This window comes from Scyliorhinus canicula, chromosome 1 (assembly GCF_902713615.1).
Source record: "Scyliorhinus canicula chromosome 1, sScyCan1.1, whole genome shotgun sequence".
In the NCBI taxonomy this organism is placed as follows: Eukaryota; Metazoa; Chordata; class Chondrichthyes; order Carcharhiniformes; family Scyliorhinidae; genus Scyliorhinus; species Scyliorhinus canicula.
Window position 1 is genome coordinate 40,075,205 of NC_052146.1, and position 15,807 is coordinate 40,091,011.

At 46.8% G+C, this 15,807-nt stretch overlaps 1 protein-coding gene across 7 annotated transcripts in view; it reads right to left on the reverse strand.

Moving 5' to 3' along the window:
• Positions 1 to 15,807, reverse strand: part of LOC119960015 (coiled-coil domain-containing protein 63-like) — a 174,205-nt gene that overhangs the window by 105,342 nt on the left and 53,056 nt on the right. For 4 of the 7 annotated variants that reach the window (XM_038788089.1, XM_038788186.1, XM_038787945.1 and 1 more), the window contains one exon: positions 14,634 to 14,798. In XM_038788089.1, coding sequence (XP_038644017.1) covers positions 14,634 to 14,788 — 155 coding nt within the window. In that variant the 5' untranslated portion in view covers positions 14,789 to 14,798. Of the gene's footprint in view, positions 1 to 14,633; positions 14,802 to 15,807 lie in introns of all 7 variants that reach the window. The other 3 variants (XM_038788127.1, XM_038787964.1, XM_038788038.1) reach the window with 1 other exon arrangement.

Here is a 15,807-nt window from a genome sequence, read left to right on the forward strand (position 1 = left end):
TGGAGGCCCCGATACGGGGGAACCATCGGTTCGTCCCAGGGAGCATTGATGGCGGATTCCGGGGCTGGCACAGGGCAGGGGTTAGGAGGTTGAGGGACCTGTTTGTGGAGGGGAGGTTCGCGAGCTTGGGGGAGTTAGAGGGAAAGTTTGGGCTCCCCCCCCGGGGAACATGTTTAGGTACATCCAGGTGAGGGCGTTTGCCAGGCAGCAGATGGAGAGGTTCCCCTTGCTGCCTCCACGGGGGGTGCGGGATAGGGTGCTCTCGGGGGTGTGGGTCGGAGGAGGGAGGATCTCGGACATATACCGGGTGATGCAGGAGGTAGACAAGGCCTCGGTGGAAGAACTGAAGGGTAAATGGGAAGAGGAGCTGGGTGAGGAGATTGAGGAGGGGACATGGGCGGATGCCCTGGAGAGAGTGAATTCCTCCTCTTCCTGTGCGAGGCTTAGCCTCATACGGTTCAAGGTGCTGCATAGGGCCCACATGACTGGGACAAGGATGAGTAGGTTTTTCGGGGGCGAGGACAGGTGCGCTAGGTGCTCGGGGAGCCCAGCAAACCACGCCCATATGTTTTGGGCGTGCCCAGCGTTGGGGGAGTTTTGGAAGGGGGTAGCAAAGACGGTGTCGAGGGTGGTGGGATCCAGGGTCGAGCCAGGCTGGGGACTCGCAATGTTTGGGGTGGCAGTGGAGCCGGGAGTGCAGGAGGCGATAGAGGCCGGTGTCCTGGCCTTTGCGTCCCTAGTAGCCCGGCGGAGGATCTTGCTCCAGTGGAAGGATGCGAGGCCCCCAAGCGTGGAGGCCTGGATCTCGGATATGGCAGGGTTCATTAAATTGGAGAGGGTGAAATTTGCCCTGAGGGGATCAGTACGAGGGTTTTTCAGGCGGTGGCAGCCCTTTCTGGACTTCCTGGCGGAACGGTAGGGAAATAGGCCGACAGCAGCAGCAACTCTTTTCTCTGTTTTTTGGTTTCTTTTTCTTTTTTCCTTTTGTTTGAAGTTGCTCTTGCAGCTGGGGGGTGTTACCGCGGGTGTACGTTAATAGAGTTATGATGTTTATATTTTGTAAAAACTTCAATAAAAATTATTTATATAAATGATTAGCAACTTCACTCTGCATTACTAGGTAGGATATTAACTAATTCAAAGCGCTTCCACTTGCAGAGAGCTAAAATTGGGCTTATTAACTCGAGGGTTAGGATTTATTAGCCCTAAAGGACGCGGGCACAAAGGTTGAGTGGGCACTAAGAACAGCACCGTCTGCTGGCTGGTCTATTCCTGGGCTCCATCCCATCCCCAGGCCAATTATCCAGAAGCAAAATGGCTAGCTGTCCACAAGGGGGGATGGCTAATTCACAGTGTTAATGGTAACTAAAGACCAATTCATAGAATACAATATTTATAGAACATTTTTGTCAGAGGCTTCCAGATTCCCACAGACAGTGGGGACAGTGCAACCATGTGGCGGTGGCTTTCTGGTGGAAGACTGGTTGGTCAGTGCAACCTACAGAAATAGAGGTTTTCCCAGTTTGCCTGGGTTCAACAATAGCCACAAGCGGCCTTGTGAAGGATTTCCCCACCTACAATGGCAGCCAGACTGCAGAATCTATTTTGTTTGAAAATGTTGGGAGGAGGGAACCTCCATTTTGAGTGCTTCTGCCATGGCATCCTACAATAGGAACCCTCCAGCTTTGAGAGCCCACTCACTGTACTAAATTGGATAGTAAGTGTTCTGGCCAATCTTTGGCCAATTTGGGAGAAATTACAGGTGAGTGACTGTTTCCCCCCCCCACAAATTGGGATGTTATGTTGGGGTAAGAAATGGATATATTTCTCTCTGTGGAGCCCAACAGGAAATTGTACCAAATCAAGTGATGCTGGGCATTTTAATTATGCAGCTGGGGGTTTTCCAACCTTGTTAGCAGCAGCAGGGCAGAACATGGCGCACCCTGCCAACATATCCAGGCCCCATATTTGAAAGGCGCCCAGACAGCTGCAACTTTATCCAACACTGAACTGTGCAGATATTGGCTCAGAGACTCCAGGCAGCACCACCACCAGGATTCAACGATGCATCCTTGGAAGTACTGCTAAATGCAGTGGAGGAGGAGTGATGTCCTGAACCCCTGGGATGGAAAGAGGAGCCCACCCTTTTAATCAACACAGTGTGAGAGGCAGTTACCGGGGTGGCGAGTTCAGACAGCACAGATCTGAGGACAACCCTGCAGTGCAGGGAAAGAACGAACAATCTCATCCATCCCACCAGGATAAGTTAATCCTCTAAAGCTCAAACTTACCTCACAGAGTAGGAACTGGGACATGGAGCTCAGCGGCGAAGCCACCATCTGTGCTGCCCATGCACAAAGGCCTTCTCAACATGATTCATTGATGCATCATAGCCATATGCAGACAATGTAGTCTGCACGTAGCGAGGCAATAACAGGACCTTGACCCTGCCACACAGAGAGCTGAAGGAGGGGTTAGGTGAAGTCTGGCATAGTGGTCACCAGCAAGCACAGCTCATAACGTTTTGCTACATCAGTTCACCTGTGCACATATGGGGCAGGATTCTGTGATCCTGAGGCTAAGTGTTTACGCCGTCGGAAATGCCATCGCGTTTCTCGACGGCGCCAACACGGCCTCAGGATCAGCAATTATGGCCTCTACAGGGGGCCAACACGGCACTGGAGCGGACCACGCCGCTCCAACTGCTGATCCCGGGGTGAACTGGGCGCTGCGGGGTCCACGCATGTGCAGTGGCACCAGCGTCAATGTGCGCATGCGCAGTGGCACCGGCGCCAACGCGCACATGCGCAGTGGCTCCCTTCAACACACTGGCCCCGACGCAACATGGTGCAGGGATACAGGGGCCGGCGCGGAAGAAAGGATGCCCCCAGCCAGAGAGGCCAGCCCACCAATTGGTGGCCGACCGCGGGCCAGGCCACATCGGAGAACCCCCCGGGGTCTGACCCCCCTCCCCCCCACAGGCCGCCCCTGGACCCTTCAACAGCGAGGTCCCGCCGGCTGAGAGCAGGTGTGAACGTTGGCAGTGGGACTCGGATTTTTTATGACGGCCTGGGCCGAGAATCGGCGGGGGGGGGGGGGCCCGTAGAGTGGCCCCCGACTGGCGCCCCTGTAGAGCGGCCCCTGATCAGCGCCGTGCCACCCACACCGGCGCCAATGATGCCCCGATTCTCCGCTGAATCGCGTCCCGGCGTTGGGGCTGGGTGAAGAGATTCGCGCCGGTCGCAGGGATTCTCCGGCCCGGCCCTGGGCTGAGAGAATCCCGTCCAAGGTGTGTAGTCTGGAGGGCACTGCCAAACACCGTAACTAGTGGGTTGCTGCTTTCTGTGTACACCACCTGCATCCCAAATACTCTCAAACCATTGTCTCTCCTTGTGTATGCACAGAAACGTGAGAGATAGAAGGGGGGGGGCTCAACTCAGGCAGTTCACGTTATAAGAAGCTAGGGCTGTCGAGCTATCAGCGGCATGTGGATATGGTAAAATTGGTGACTGGCCTCCACCCAGTATGAAAAGTTGCTTAATGTCTCTACCTAGAAACCTGAGGGTGCCATGTTGGAGGCCACCATGCAGTCACTCAAGCTCTCCTCCCGCAATTGCAAGTGATGGCAAGAAGAGGATGAGACCAAACCCTGGACCCAACTCCACCACCCACCCCAGCCCACAGGGGATGAGATTGTACTTGTGGAGCAATCACAGCAGTCACCGGCACCCTCCATCAGCCCAGAAACACATACCTCGGTGGGTATGAGAGCTCGTTCAAGCAGGACCTCACATTCTGATGGTCACCACAGGGACACATTTCCACAGCAGGAGGAGGCATGGGCAGCCAAGCTCACCCACATTCGGAGGAGTGCTGGGTAAGAGGCCCCTGCAAAATCTGAGACAGATGATGAGCCTCTGGGAGCAGCCCGAGGCAAGATTCCTGAGATACGGGGAGATCATCAGGCAGAGATGTCGGAGGCATTCAACAGAGATGCGTGCAAGGCAGAGGAGTCTGACTGCCAGCTATATGATGCAGTTGTATTGACATGTGCATGTATTGAGATCTCCATGGGAACGGTGGCAGACATCATGATGACTCTTTTCCAACAGAATACCCAGTTTCTGACAGAGATAAGAGCAGACCTCCACTCCATCGCAGTTTCCATGGGTGAGGTTTTGTCTTGGCTACACAAGACAGGGCACTCCACCTTGTATCCCTTTTCCTTAGGGAAGCAGAGAGCACCCAAAGGGAAGAGGAGCAGCAGGTGGACACCGCTGGGATCTTCACTCAAGACTCCCAGAGGGTGAGTGGCCCTTTGGATTCCCCTTCATTTGTGACCCCATAAGTTTCAGCCTCTTTGCCAGGACCCTGCAGGCCTTGAGGACACAGTGGACACCCAACAAAGTCATCAAGGGCAACGGGGCATAATGGTCAGCAGGCACAGAAAAATCAAGCAGTTCTGATGTCATAGTTCATAGAATTTACAGTGCAGAAGGAGGCCATTCAGCCCATCGAGTCTGCACCGGCTCCTGGAAACAGCACCCTACCCAAGGTTAACACCTCCACCCTATCCCCATAACCCAGTAACCTCACCCAACACGAAGGGGAATTTTTGGACACTAAGAGCAATTTATCATGTCCAATCCACCTAACTTGCACATCTTTGGACTGTGGGAGGAAACCGGAGCACCCGGAGGAAACCCACGCACACACGGGGAGGAAGTGCAAACTCCGCACAGGCAGTAACCCAAGTCGGAATCGAACCTGGGACCCTGGAGCTGTGAAGCGATTGTGCTATCCACAATGCTACCGTGTTGCCCCATATGTGGTTGCACGGGTTTACTAATGTTTCTCAATGTTCAATGTACACTATTAGAAATATATGATCACTTGCTCTTTTACAAGGTCTCATGTGTCTTCATTGTGTTTCATAGTCATTAAGCCTGTACGGCACCACCTATATTCAGGGAGACAATCCAGGCTTAGTCCATGTCTCCTGGGGGCATCCATATGCAGGGAGGCATCTATCTTTGTCAGGGTCCCTGTCAGTCACATCTCCCACACATGCTGCTCCTTTGTCATTCGTACTCTCCTCGATTCTCAACCCTTTACTTTGGCAGACCTGCATGCTGGGGTTCCCCTTCAGTTGTCCAAATGAGCTGTCCTGTTGCTCCGCCCAGCTAATGACACAGCTCCCATCCAGCATCTCACTATCTCCATCACAAGATATTGGAGGTTTGTGTGCGAGCATGGTGCAAGTGACTTTTGGTGCAGATACTTTTTATCTTCCCCCCATAACCACAGACCCTCCTTGTGTTACGTTTGACCTCCCAACAATAACCCTAGAACAACCCCACCATCACCCTCCGTCCAGTGCATTAATGTTCCCACCCCCTTCCTTCCTGCGGTACCCACCTCAGTAACGCTTGAGATGTCACCCTCCTCATCCTTCCAACTCCCAGAATCCACATCTATTTGTCTGCCCCCACCAACCTTCACCCGCCATCACGGCACCCTTACCCACCCACCCTACAGGATCTTGCTGCCACTTTAAACCTCACCATCCCTACCACCAATTCCGCAGTTTGCCCCTCAGGGCTCAGCAGTAGGCAATACAGACCCTTCCCTCCGAATCCCTTCTCCACCCACTGCCCGTTCACACCAGCACACACCCCACCCCCACAATGCCTGTAATCCACCACAGTCCTTCCCATGCTCCATAAACTTCCTCAGTCATCCCAGACCCCAGTTGCTTTTCATTCTTTCCCCCACTTGCAATCCCCAACATTCCCTGTCCTCCTCTGATCCTATGCACTGCCCCACTCCTTCTCGCTCCTCCCCATCTTCTTGCCCTCGTAACAGGAAGATCATCATCATGAAACACTCGATCGATGCGATTACTGCTGGAGAGTCCACCTGAGCAATGGCCTACCTAATGATAGACCATGTAGTCCTCAGGAAACCACTAGCTTCAGAGTCCACCATATTTTCTAGTGTTTGAGAGATCTCCCAGGCCTCTCCCAGGACACCACCTTGGTCTGGTCAAGTTCCAGACCAGTGCATTTTCACACCAGATGTGGAGAGATGATTGGCCAGGGTGGAAAGATCCAGTCAGGGGTTCATTTAAATCTCAACGATGGCTGTGGCATGATTGGCGATTAAACATTTTTCCTTCTACGACACTAGGGACACAAGTCCCCATTGTAAAATCCAGCCATTGGCAAACTGATTTACATATTTCCACAGGATTGCACCCTCTCTGCCCACTGGTGGCAGAGCTCGGGGGGGAGGGGATTCCACCCACAATGTGAGCTTCTGCCATTTAAGCTTGACAGCAGGGTCCTCAAGCCTGCAGTGAAATTTGTTTTCAAGTAGTTTATCAACAACAGAAGTAAGACCAGCTGGCCTATAGTTTTCTAATTCTGTCTCCTTTTCTGAAGAAGCAAGTCACATTTGTCACCTTCCAGTCATCTGGCACTATTTTTTCAAGAGAATTCGAGAATTTATAGTCAGTGTATCAAATATTTAGCTCCAGACAGTCAAGGGCTGGTTCTTTGATTACTTTAGTGTGACATTTCTACTTACCACACCAGTCATAGCACCGTTCTCCGTAAATAAGTAGGCCAAAATTGTGGAATTTTATATTGAGGACTCACACCTATGAGTGGTTGTACATTGAGACACTTATTCTCTTCTTTTGCACCCTTAGAACCAATGATGAAAGACGTCCCTCCTTTCACATGTTCACTTAAAAGTAAAAAGGCAATATAATCCTGTCTACCATGCCTGCAGACATCCAAGTAAAAGGGAGTGGAATGAAACAATGCCCTTCACTTTTGATTACATGATTAACAGGTACCAAGTCCAGCTGGAAACTCATTGCAAATTGGGATGAAATCTCATTCCAAATTAACAGTTAAGTGAACGCCCTGCAGTCATTTACAATACCCAAAAAAAAAGGGCCTCTGATGGAAATTGATCTTGCGGCTGGTCTGTTTTATACTATAGTCAAGTGACTGAGTACTGCAAGTCTGTAATCAAAGACAGAATTATATAATTCTGTCTAAGACAGAATTAAATTGCTCTGTCTTTCAATTTAAAATAGCAGAGAAATCCCGCATGACTGTTTGAGCTGAATTTTCTCAGCCTTGTAGACACAGATTGGAGGTTGGAGGATTGGGTGGGGCCTTCAGAAAAATGGAGGGAGCCACATTGTCATGGCGCCCTAATGCACTCACATCTCCAGGGATTTTTCACAGGAGCAATTTGAGACTCACGTCATCTACAGTACACAATCCACTGGGTGTGGACTGGCAATTAGTGCAATTAAGGTCACACTTAGCAGTCATTTTGCACTGGCACCTGTATTCATAACTTTGTAGTGCCTATTCAGCCTCTGAAGTTCATTTCGCCCATGTTTGCGAACAAGAAAGCAAGAACTGCCAAGAGGGGTGCCAGGAATTTCATCACAAAAGTGCCACCCAAGAGTGGTAAGAAGGGGAAAAGAGCCAGGAAAGAATGTTACTAACTACATCTACAAAATGATGAAGCAGGTTGACCTGGACACCAGCATCTCCTCCTGCAATGAGCATCATAAACTCATTTGTCAATGACATTTTCAAGCATATCGCGGGGGAGGCTTCCTGCCAAGCCCATTACAATATGTGACAAACCATCAGCTCCTGGGAGATCCAGACCGTCATGTGTCCGCTCTTGTCTGGGGAACTGGCGAAGCAAGCCATATTGGAGGTGACCAATACACCAGCTCCAAGTAAAATTCTGCTCACAATGCTGAGCAAAGAAACATAGTGTGGCATCCAGAGGAAGTTAGTTCATTTGAGGAATCTTCCAGGTGGCAAGGCAGGAGGCTATTGGAACCAGAGACTCCATGCTGCAAAGCTGTGGATACCAGGATGAAAGCCACAGCCATGTTCATTAATAGTCCTGTGGGGAGGTTTCTCCTCCATCTTGATAGCCTTACCAGTTTTGGGCCTCTATAAATGATCATAGTAGTAGCATGGATAGAGGATTGGTTAATTAATAGAAAGCAAAGAGTTGGGATAAATGGGTGTTTCTCGGGTTGGCAATCAGTAGCTAGTGGTGTCCCTCAGGGATCCGTGTTGGGCCCACAATTGTTCACAATTTACATTGATGATTTGGAGTTGGGGACCAGGGGCAATGTGTCCAAGTTTGCAGATGACACTAAGATGAGTAGTAAAGCGAAATGTGCAGAGGATACGGGAAGTCTGCAGAGGGATTTGGATAGGTTAAGTGAATGGGCTCGGGTCTGGCAGATGGAATACAATGTTGACAAATGTGAGGTTATCCATTTTGGTAGGAATAACAGCAAACGGGATTATTATTTAAACGATAAAATATTAAAGCATGCCGCTGTTCAGAGAGACTTGGGTGTGCTAGTGCATGAGTCACAGAAGGTTGGTTTACAAGTGCAACAGGTGATTAAGAAGGCAAATGGAATTTTGTCCTTCATTGCTAGAGGGATGGAGTTTAAGACTAGGGAGGTTATGTTGCAATTGTATAAGGTGTTAGTGCGGCCACACCTGGAGTATTGTGTTCAGTTTTGGTCTCCTTACTTGAGAAAGGACGTACTGGTGCTGGAGGGTGTGCAGAGGAGATTCACTAGGTTAATCCCAGAGCTGAAGGGGTTGGATTATGAGGAGAGGTTGAGTAGACTGGGACTGTACTCGTTGGAATTTAGAAGGATGAGGGGGGATCTTATAGAAACATTTAAAATTATGAAGGGAATAGATAGGATAGATGCGGGCAGGTTGTTTCCACTGGCGGGTGACAGCAGAACTAGGGGGCATAGCCTCAAAATAAGGGGAAGTAGATTTAGGACTGAGTTTAGGAGGAACTTCTTCACCCAAAGGGTTGTGAATCTATGGAATTCCTTGCCCAGTGAAGCAGTTGAGGCTCCTTCATTACATGTTTTTAAGGTAAAGATAGATAGTTTTTTGAAGAATAAAGGGATTAAGGGTTATGGTGTTCGGGCCGGAAAGTGGAGCTGAGTCCACAAAAGATCAGCCATGATCTAATTGAATGGCGGAGCAGGCTCGAGGGGCCAGATGGCCTACTCCTGCTCCTAGTTCTTATGTTCTTATGTTCTTATGTTCTTATCATTCATTGCAGGCAGCACATTCTCCCCATGTCTGTGTGGGTTTCACCCCCACAACCCAAAGATGTGCAGGTTAGGTGGATTGGCCACGCTAAATTGCCCCTTAATTGGAAAATTAAAAAATAATAATTGGGTACTCTAAATTTATTTATTTTTTTAATTCATTGCAGTCATCTAAGGGCCTCCAAGTTGAGGCCCACTCGCTCTCACCCATCTTTCCTAGCACTCTGATTGGGCTGCAGCCTCAGGACTCTTGCCCACCATCCTTAACCAATGGTGAGTGGAGAGGAAACCCGGAAGGTTGTGTTGCTGACACAGTTGGGATCAGGACAAACTATCGCCCGTCACCTGCCAGAAAATTCAGCCTCTTATCTTGGTTAATTGTAAACCCATAGCAATGCTATTTTCCTTGTAAACGATTGATGTTCTAGATTAATTAACTTATGGTCAGAAAAGCAGGATCATAAAACAGAATTGGAAGACAATAAGACCTCCTTATCAGCATTCTATAAATAACTTTATTCTCACATTGACTATAAAACATTCACCTTAACCATTTTTCATAAGTTACTTATTTTGTTGTTGAGTAAATCATAAGTGGGGAAAAAAATTATAGTGTTATAAATTCTTTATCTATTTTTAAATAGGCCACGAGGACACAGACTGTTGCAGAACATTGATGCATTAAAATTCTGTACCAGAGAATGGTAAAGTTCAGGGCAAGTTGCTAGCCTTTTTCACAAATTAGAAAAGTATTTTGAGATTATGGGCAAACAAACTCTTTTGTCAGTGGTTGGTTTCAGTGATGAAAGATGGGAATCGTTCCTCCTGGTGACTGTGCATTCAGCTATGTGAGGTTAAGCAAGGATGTTAACTGCAGCGTGGAACTCCAAATTGGCATTGCTGGTGTCAAATGAGCATTGCACGCTAACTGAATACATGATCTGCCTTCTCTGCCTAGGTCTGGCATCTTTCACTGCAGCACTAACGTCCTCACTAATAATGGTGTCAGCATATGCAAGATGGATGCCATTTTAATCTCTGATGATATCACAGCTGTGATTAAGGGGGGCACGATGGAGGATTCGAGCACTGAGGCAATATGGATAGAGCTAAGAAATAGGAAGGGCGCAGTAACATTGTTGGGACTTTACTATATGCCTCCCAAAAGCAAGCGTGAAGTAGAGGTACAAATATGTAGACAGATTATAGAACAATGTTGGAGCAATACGGTGGAATGGGACTCATGTAGTGTTGGAGGCATAGATGGAGCAGAATTTGTAAGGAGCATCCAAGAGAGTTTTTTAGAGCAGTATGTAAATAGTCCAACTCGGGAAGGGGCCATACTGGACCTGGTATTGGGGAATGATCCCGGCCAGGTGGTTGACGTTTCAGTCGGCGATTACTTTGGGAATAGCGATCACAATTCCATAAGTTTTAGAATACTCATGGACAAAGACGAGAGTGGTCCTAAAGGAAGATTGCTAAATTGGGGAAAGGACCTATAACAAAATTCGGCAGGGAATGTGGATTGGGAGCAGCTGTTTAAGGGTAAATCCACATTTGAAATGTGGGAGTCTTTTAAGGAAAGGTTGATTAGAGTGCAGGACAGGCATGTTCCTGTGAAAATGAGAATTAGAAATGGCAAGATTAGGGAACCATGGATGACGGGTGGAATTGTGAGACTAGCTAAGATGAAAAAGGAAGCATACATAACATCGAGGCGACTCAAAACTGATGAAGCTTTGGAGGAATATCGGGAAAGTAGGACAAATCTCAAACGCGCAATAAAGAGGGCTAAAAGGCGTCATGAAATATCTTTGGCTAACAGGGTTAAGGAAAATCCCAAAGCCTTTTATTCGTATATAAGGAGCAAGAGGGTAACTAGAGAAAGGATTGGCCCACTCAAAGACAAAAGAGGGAATTTATGCGTGGAGTCAAAGGAAATGAGTGAGCTTCTTTCTGAGTACTTTGCATCGGTATTCATCAAGGAGAGGGACATGATGGATGTTGAGGCTAGGGATGGATGTTTAAATACTCTAGGTCATGTCGGCATAAGGAAGGGGGAGGTTTTGGGTATTCTAAAAGGCATTAAGGTGGACAAGTCCCCAGGACTGGATGGGATCTATCCCAGGTTACTGAGGGAAGCGAGGGACAAAATAGCTGGGGCCTTAACAGATATCTTTGCAGCATCCTTGAGCACGGGTGAGGTCCCGGAGGACTGGAGAATTGCTAATGTTGTCCCTTTGTTTAAGAAGGGTAGCAGGGATAATCCAGGGAATTATAGACCTGTGTGCTTGACATCAGTGGTAGGCAAACTGTTGGAGAAGATACTGAGGGATAGGATCTATTCACATTTGGAAGAAAATAGACTTATCAGTGATAGGCAGCATGGTTTGTGCAGGGAAGGTCAAGTCTTACAAACCTAATAGAATTTTTTGAGGAAGTGACAAAGTTAATTGATGAGGGAAGGGCTGTAGATGTCATGTACGTGGACTTCAGTAAGGCATTTGATAAAGTTTCCCATGGCAGGTTGATGGAAAAAGTGAAGTCGTATGGGTTCAGGGTGTACTAGCTAGATGGATAAAGAACTGGCTGGGCAACAGGAGACAGAAAGTATTGGTGGAAGGGAGTGTCTCAAAATGGAGAAAGGTGACTACTGGTGTTCCACAGGGATCCGTGCTATCCAATAGATAGATTGGAGAGTTGGGCAGAGAAATGGCAGGTGGAGTTCAATCCAAGCAAATGCGAGGTGATGCATTTTGGAAGATCTAATTCAAGAGCGGACTATACGGTCAATGGACGAGTCCTGGGGAAAATTGATGTACAGAGAGATCTGGGAGTTCAGGTCCATTGTACCCTGAAGGTGGCAACGCAGGTTGATAGAGTGGTCAAGAAGGCATACAGCATGCTTGCCTTCATCGGACGGGGTATTGAGTACAAGAGTCGGCAGGTCATGTTACAGTTGTATAGGACTTTGGTTAGGCCGCATTTGGAATACTGTGTGGAGTTCTGGTTGCCACATTACCAGAAGGATGTGGATGCTTTAGAGAGGGTGCAGAGGAGGTTCACCAGGATGTTGCCTGGTATGGAGGGTGCTAGCTATGAAGAAAGGTTGAGTAGATTAGGATTGTTTTCATTGGAAAGACGGAGGTTGAGGGGAGACATTATTGAGGTCTACAAAATTATGAGAGTACAGGGTGGATAGCAACAAGCTTTTTCCAAGAGTTGGGTGTCAATTACAGGGGTCACAATTTCAAGGTGAGGGGGGAAACTTTAAGGGAGATGTGCGTGGAAAGTTTTTTACGCAGAGGGTGGTGGGTGCCTGGAATGCTTTGCCAGCGGAGGTGGTAGAGGCGGGCACGATAGCATCATTTAAGATGCATCTGGACAGATATATGAACGGGTGGGGAACAGAGGGAAATAGATCCTTGGAAAATAGGCAACAGGTTTAGATAAAGGATCTGGATCGGCGCAGGCTGGGAGGGCCGAAGGGCCTGTTCCTGTGCTGAAATTTTCTTTGTCCTTGTTCTTGTTCAAACAACACCCATAGCACCCATCAACGTGCTCCAGGTCCCAATTTCACACCACTTATTTGATAAGCAATTTTATTGAACAAACAAATTAATAACTGTACATAGTTAGTCTTTACTTTTTATATTTTTACCAACTATATGGGCTTAATAGTTTGATTTGACCTCTACAAAGCTCCATAGTGACTCAAGTATAAATCGTTCAAATTAATTTAATGACTCTTAAATTATTATTGGTGTTTCATGGATGAACTTAATTAACTGCCAACTACGTTCACAGCTCATACACGTACAACAAAGGGCGGCACGGCAACACAGTGGTTAGCACAGTGGCTTCACAGCATCAGGGACTCGGATTTGATTCCCAGCTTCTTGGGTAAATAACAAATTGATGGTAAGATTAGGCAGGATTTGTTGTATAACATGATTTTTATAATAATAAATGTATACATGGAAACATGTTTTAAGTTTGTTTTTGTATATTTGTACCTATTGTGTGATAATAATCTTATTTTGTGGTTTAATTCTTCAATATAATGAAAATGTTTCTTTGGGTTCCTTCAGAATTCTTGGGAGGTCAAAAGGATTCCACAGCTGTAAAAGTTTGTGAAAACCTGGTTTAAATTATTTATATCAAGTAAAAGAGGTTAAATCCTTTTAATAGATTAAATCCTTTTAATCTTTTTGTGGGCGGCACGGCACCACAGTGGTTAGTGCTGTTATTTCACAGCATCAGGGACCCAGCTTCGATTCCCAGCTTGGGTCACTGTCTGTGAGGAGTCCGCACGTTACCGCCGTGTCTGCATGGGTTTCCTCCGGGTGCTCTGGTTTCCTCCCACAAGTCCCGAAAGACATGCTTGTCAGGTGAATTGGGCATTCTGAATTCTCCCTCAGTGTACCTGAACAGGCGCCGTAGTGTGCTGACTAGGGGATTTTCACAGTAACTTCATTGCAGTGTTAATGAAAGCCTACTTGTGACACTAAGAACGATTAGATTATTATTATTAATTGGCACAATTGTTGTCGTTTGAATTGTATGGCTTGGCTACCTGCTTAGGGACCAAAAACCAACTACCTTGCAACATATTATATCAAATTAGCTCATGGACATGATTCTTATGCAGCTAGTTTTTGAGTTTTTATGTATTGCAACTGAATTAAAAGAACCACACCTAATCCAAACATAGCTGAAACATTTGTTTTGTCACACTAAGTGCATTTCGCCAGAGAGAAAGTAGAACATTTGATCCCTTGCCTCTGCCAGTGCTGTTCTGGATTTAAGAACTGGTATAGCTTTATCCGAAATTTTCCTTCCTTTCCTCTCTCACATCGTTTACCTTATTTCAGATGGGATTGGAAACTTTGGGATGAAGCGAGGCTGTGGGGAAGAATCTAGTCCCATCACATAGTGACAAAACCTCAGTGGGATAATACAATGTAGTGGTGTCACTGCTTGATTGTGATGGTATTCTGGAAGTATGGGACCCAGAATTTTTATTTTTCTGTATTCTGACAATAAACAGGTTATTCTTTGCCATAATCCCATGCATGACCATGGATATGAACTGATAAAGATTTTAGACAAAGCAGTCAGCTCATGGAAAGCTTTAGGCATTGCACTGAAAGCTGCTGTGCAAGAGCACCATTATCATCATGTGCATGAAATAAATCTGGTAATTATTTATGTAAACAACAGCATTTTACCAATACTAACTTTAAATTCTGATTATCTCACTTTCTCAATCCTCTCACATGAAACTGAAAATGAAATGAAAATGAAAATCGCTTATTGTCACGAGTAGGCTTCAATGAAGTTACTGTGAAAAGCCTCTAGTCGCCACATTCTGGCGCCTGTCCGGGGAGGCTGGTACGGGAATTGAACCGTGCTGCTGGCCTGCTTTAAAAGCCAATGATTTAGCCCAGTGAGCTAAACCAGTCCCAGAAACTATAGAAGAACTTACAGTTGACGCATGATCGTACGCTCAGACTCTTCATGGTAAGCCCTCTGATCACCTTCCAGATTGCGTAATTGATGTAGTAGTTTCAGTTTGACTGCTGCTGCTGTTGCCTCGGTTTCTGTGTCACTGTCTAGCAGTGTGCTCTGGGAATTCATCATCTTTTATATTCTGCTGAAACAAGAAAACAAAGTTACCTATTGGACAACTTTTAAGTTAAATTTCCTTTTTCTTTAGTGCTACTACAAATCATATCATTTTAGAAGAGCATTAAATTGCATAACAATCCACCATTTATCTCTTCAGATCATATTTCAAATATGTTATACAAAGAGCAAGATATTTCCCAAAACGTGAAATCACAGTGTGAACTCATTTGAGGAAAACAGCCCATACCTCAACAAAGATATTGGGTGAAATTTCTGAGACTAAGTGCGGTAATGGCATCCACCCTGCTGCTCGGAATCACAGAATCACTACAGTGCAGAAGGAGGCCATTCGGCCAATCAAGTCTGCACCAACCCTTTAGAAGGGTACCCTACCTAGGGTCAGACTCTCAACCTATCCCCAGGGACCTCTTCTAAGGACACCTCAAGGGTGTGCAGCCACTTAGAGTCCCCTCTACCTGTGATCCCATCCATTTCAGCTGAAAAGATTAATGAGGGTGCACCTCCTCCTGAGCAGTGACCCTTATCAGTTCGTGGCCCCCCTAGCCTCAGGCCACCAGAGGACGTCCGTTGATAATCACAGACATCAGGACATAGCACTCATCAGGTTGCCTCCACCTCTTCTGTGGATGGCAGGGCTGCACCCAGGAACAGTGGTAGGGTTAGGAAAGTTAAGAAATTCTAATGTCTCTTTTGGGTCACGGGTATGCTAATAAATATATTGCACTTCTGTAAATTAATTTTATATTTGTGTGAATAGCTTGATTATCAGAAGGCATTTTGATTCTGTACATTTGAATCCTCTTATTTTGAGGTTTAGCCATCCTCACACTCAGTGATAGTGTTCCCCTGTGAGATTAACAATCATATGATGTCAACCTCACTGAAAATAGTCTCTGTACGTTTGTGTGATGTCAGGGAGATTTGTTTATATCTTTATTGGAAGTGGGTGATTATGCACCTCTGACCCTTCATCCGCGTGGAAGACCATTGCGTGAGGGCAGCAGTTCATC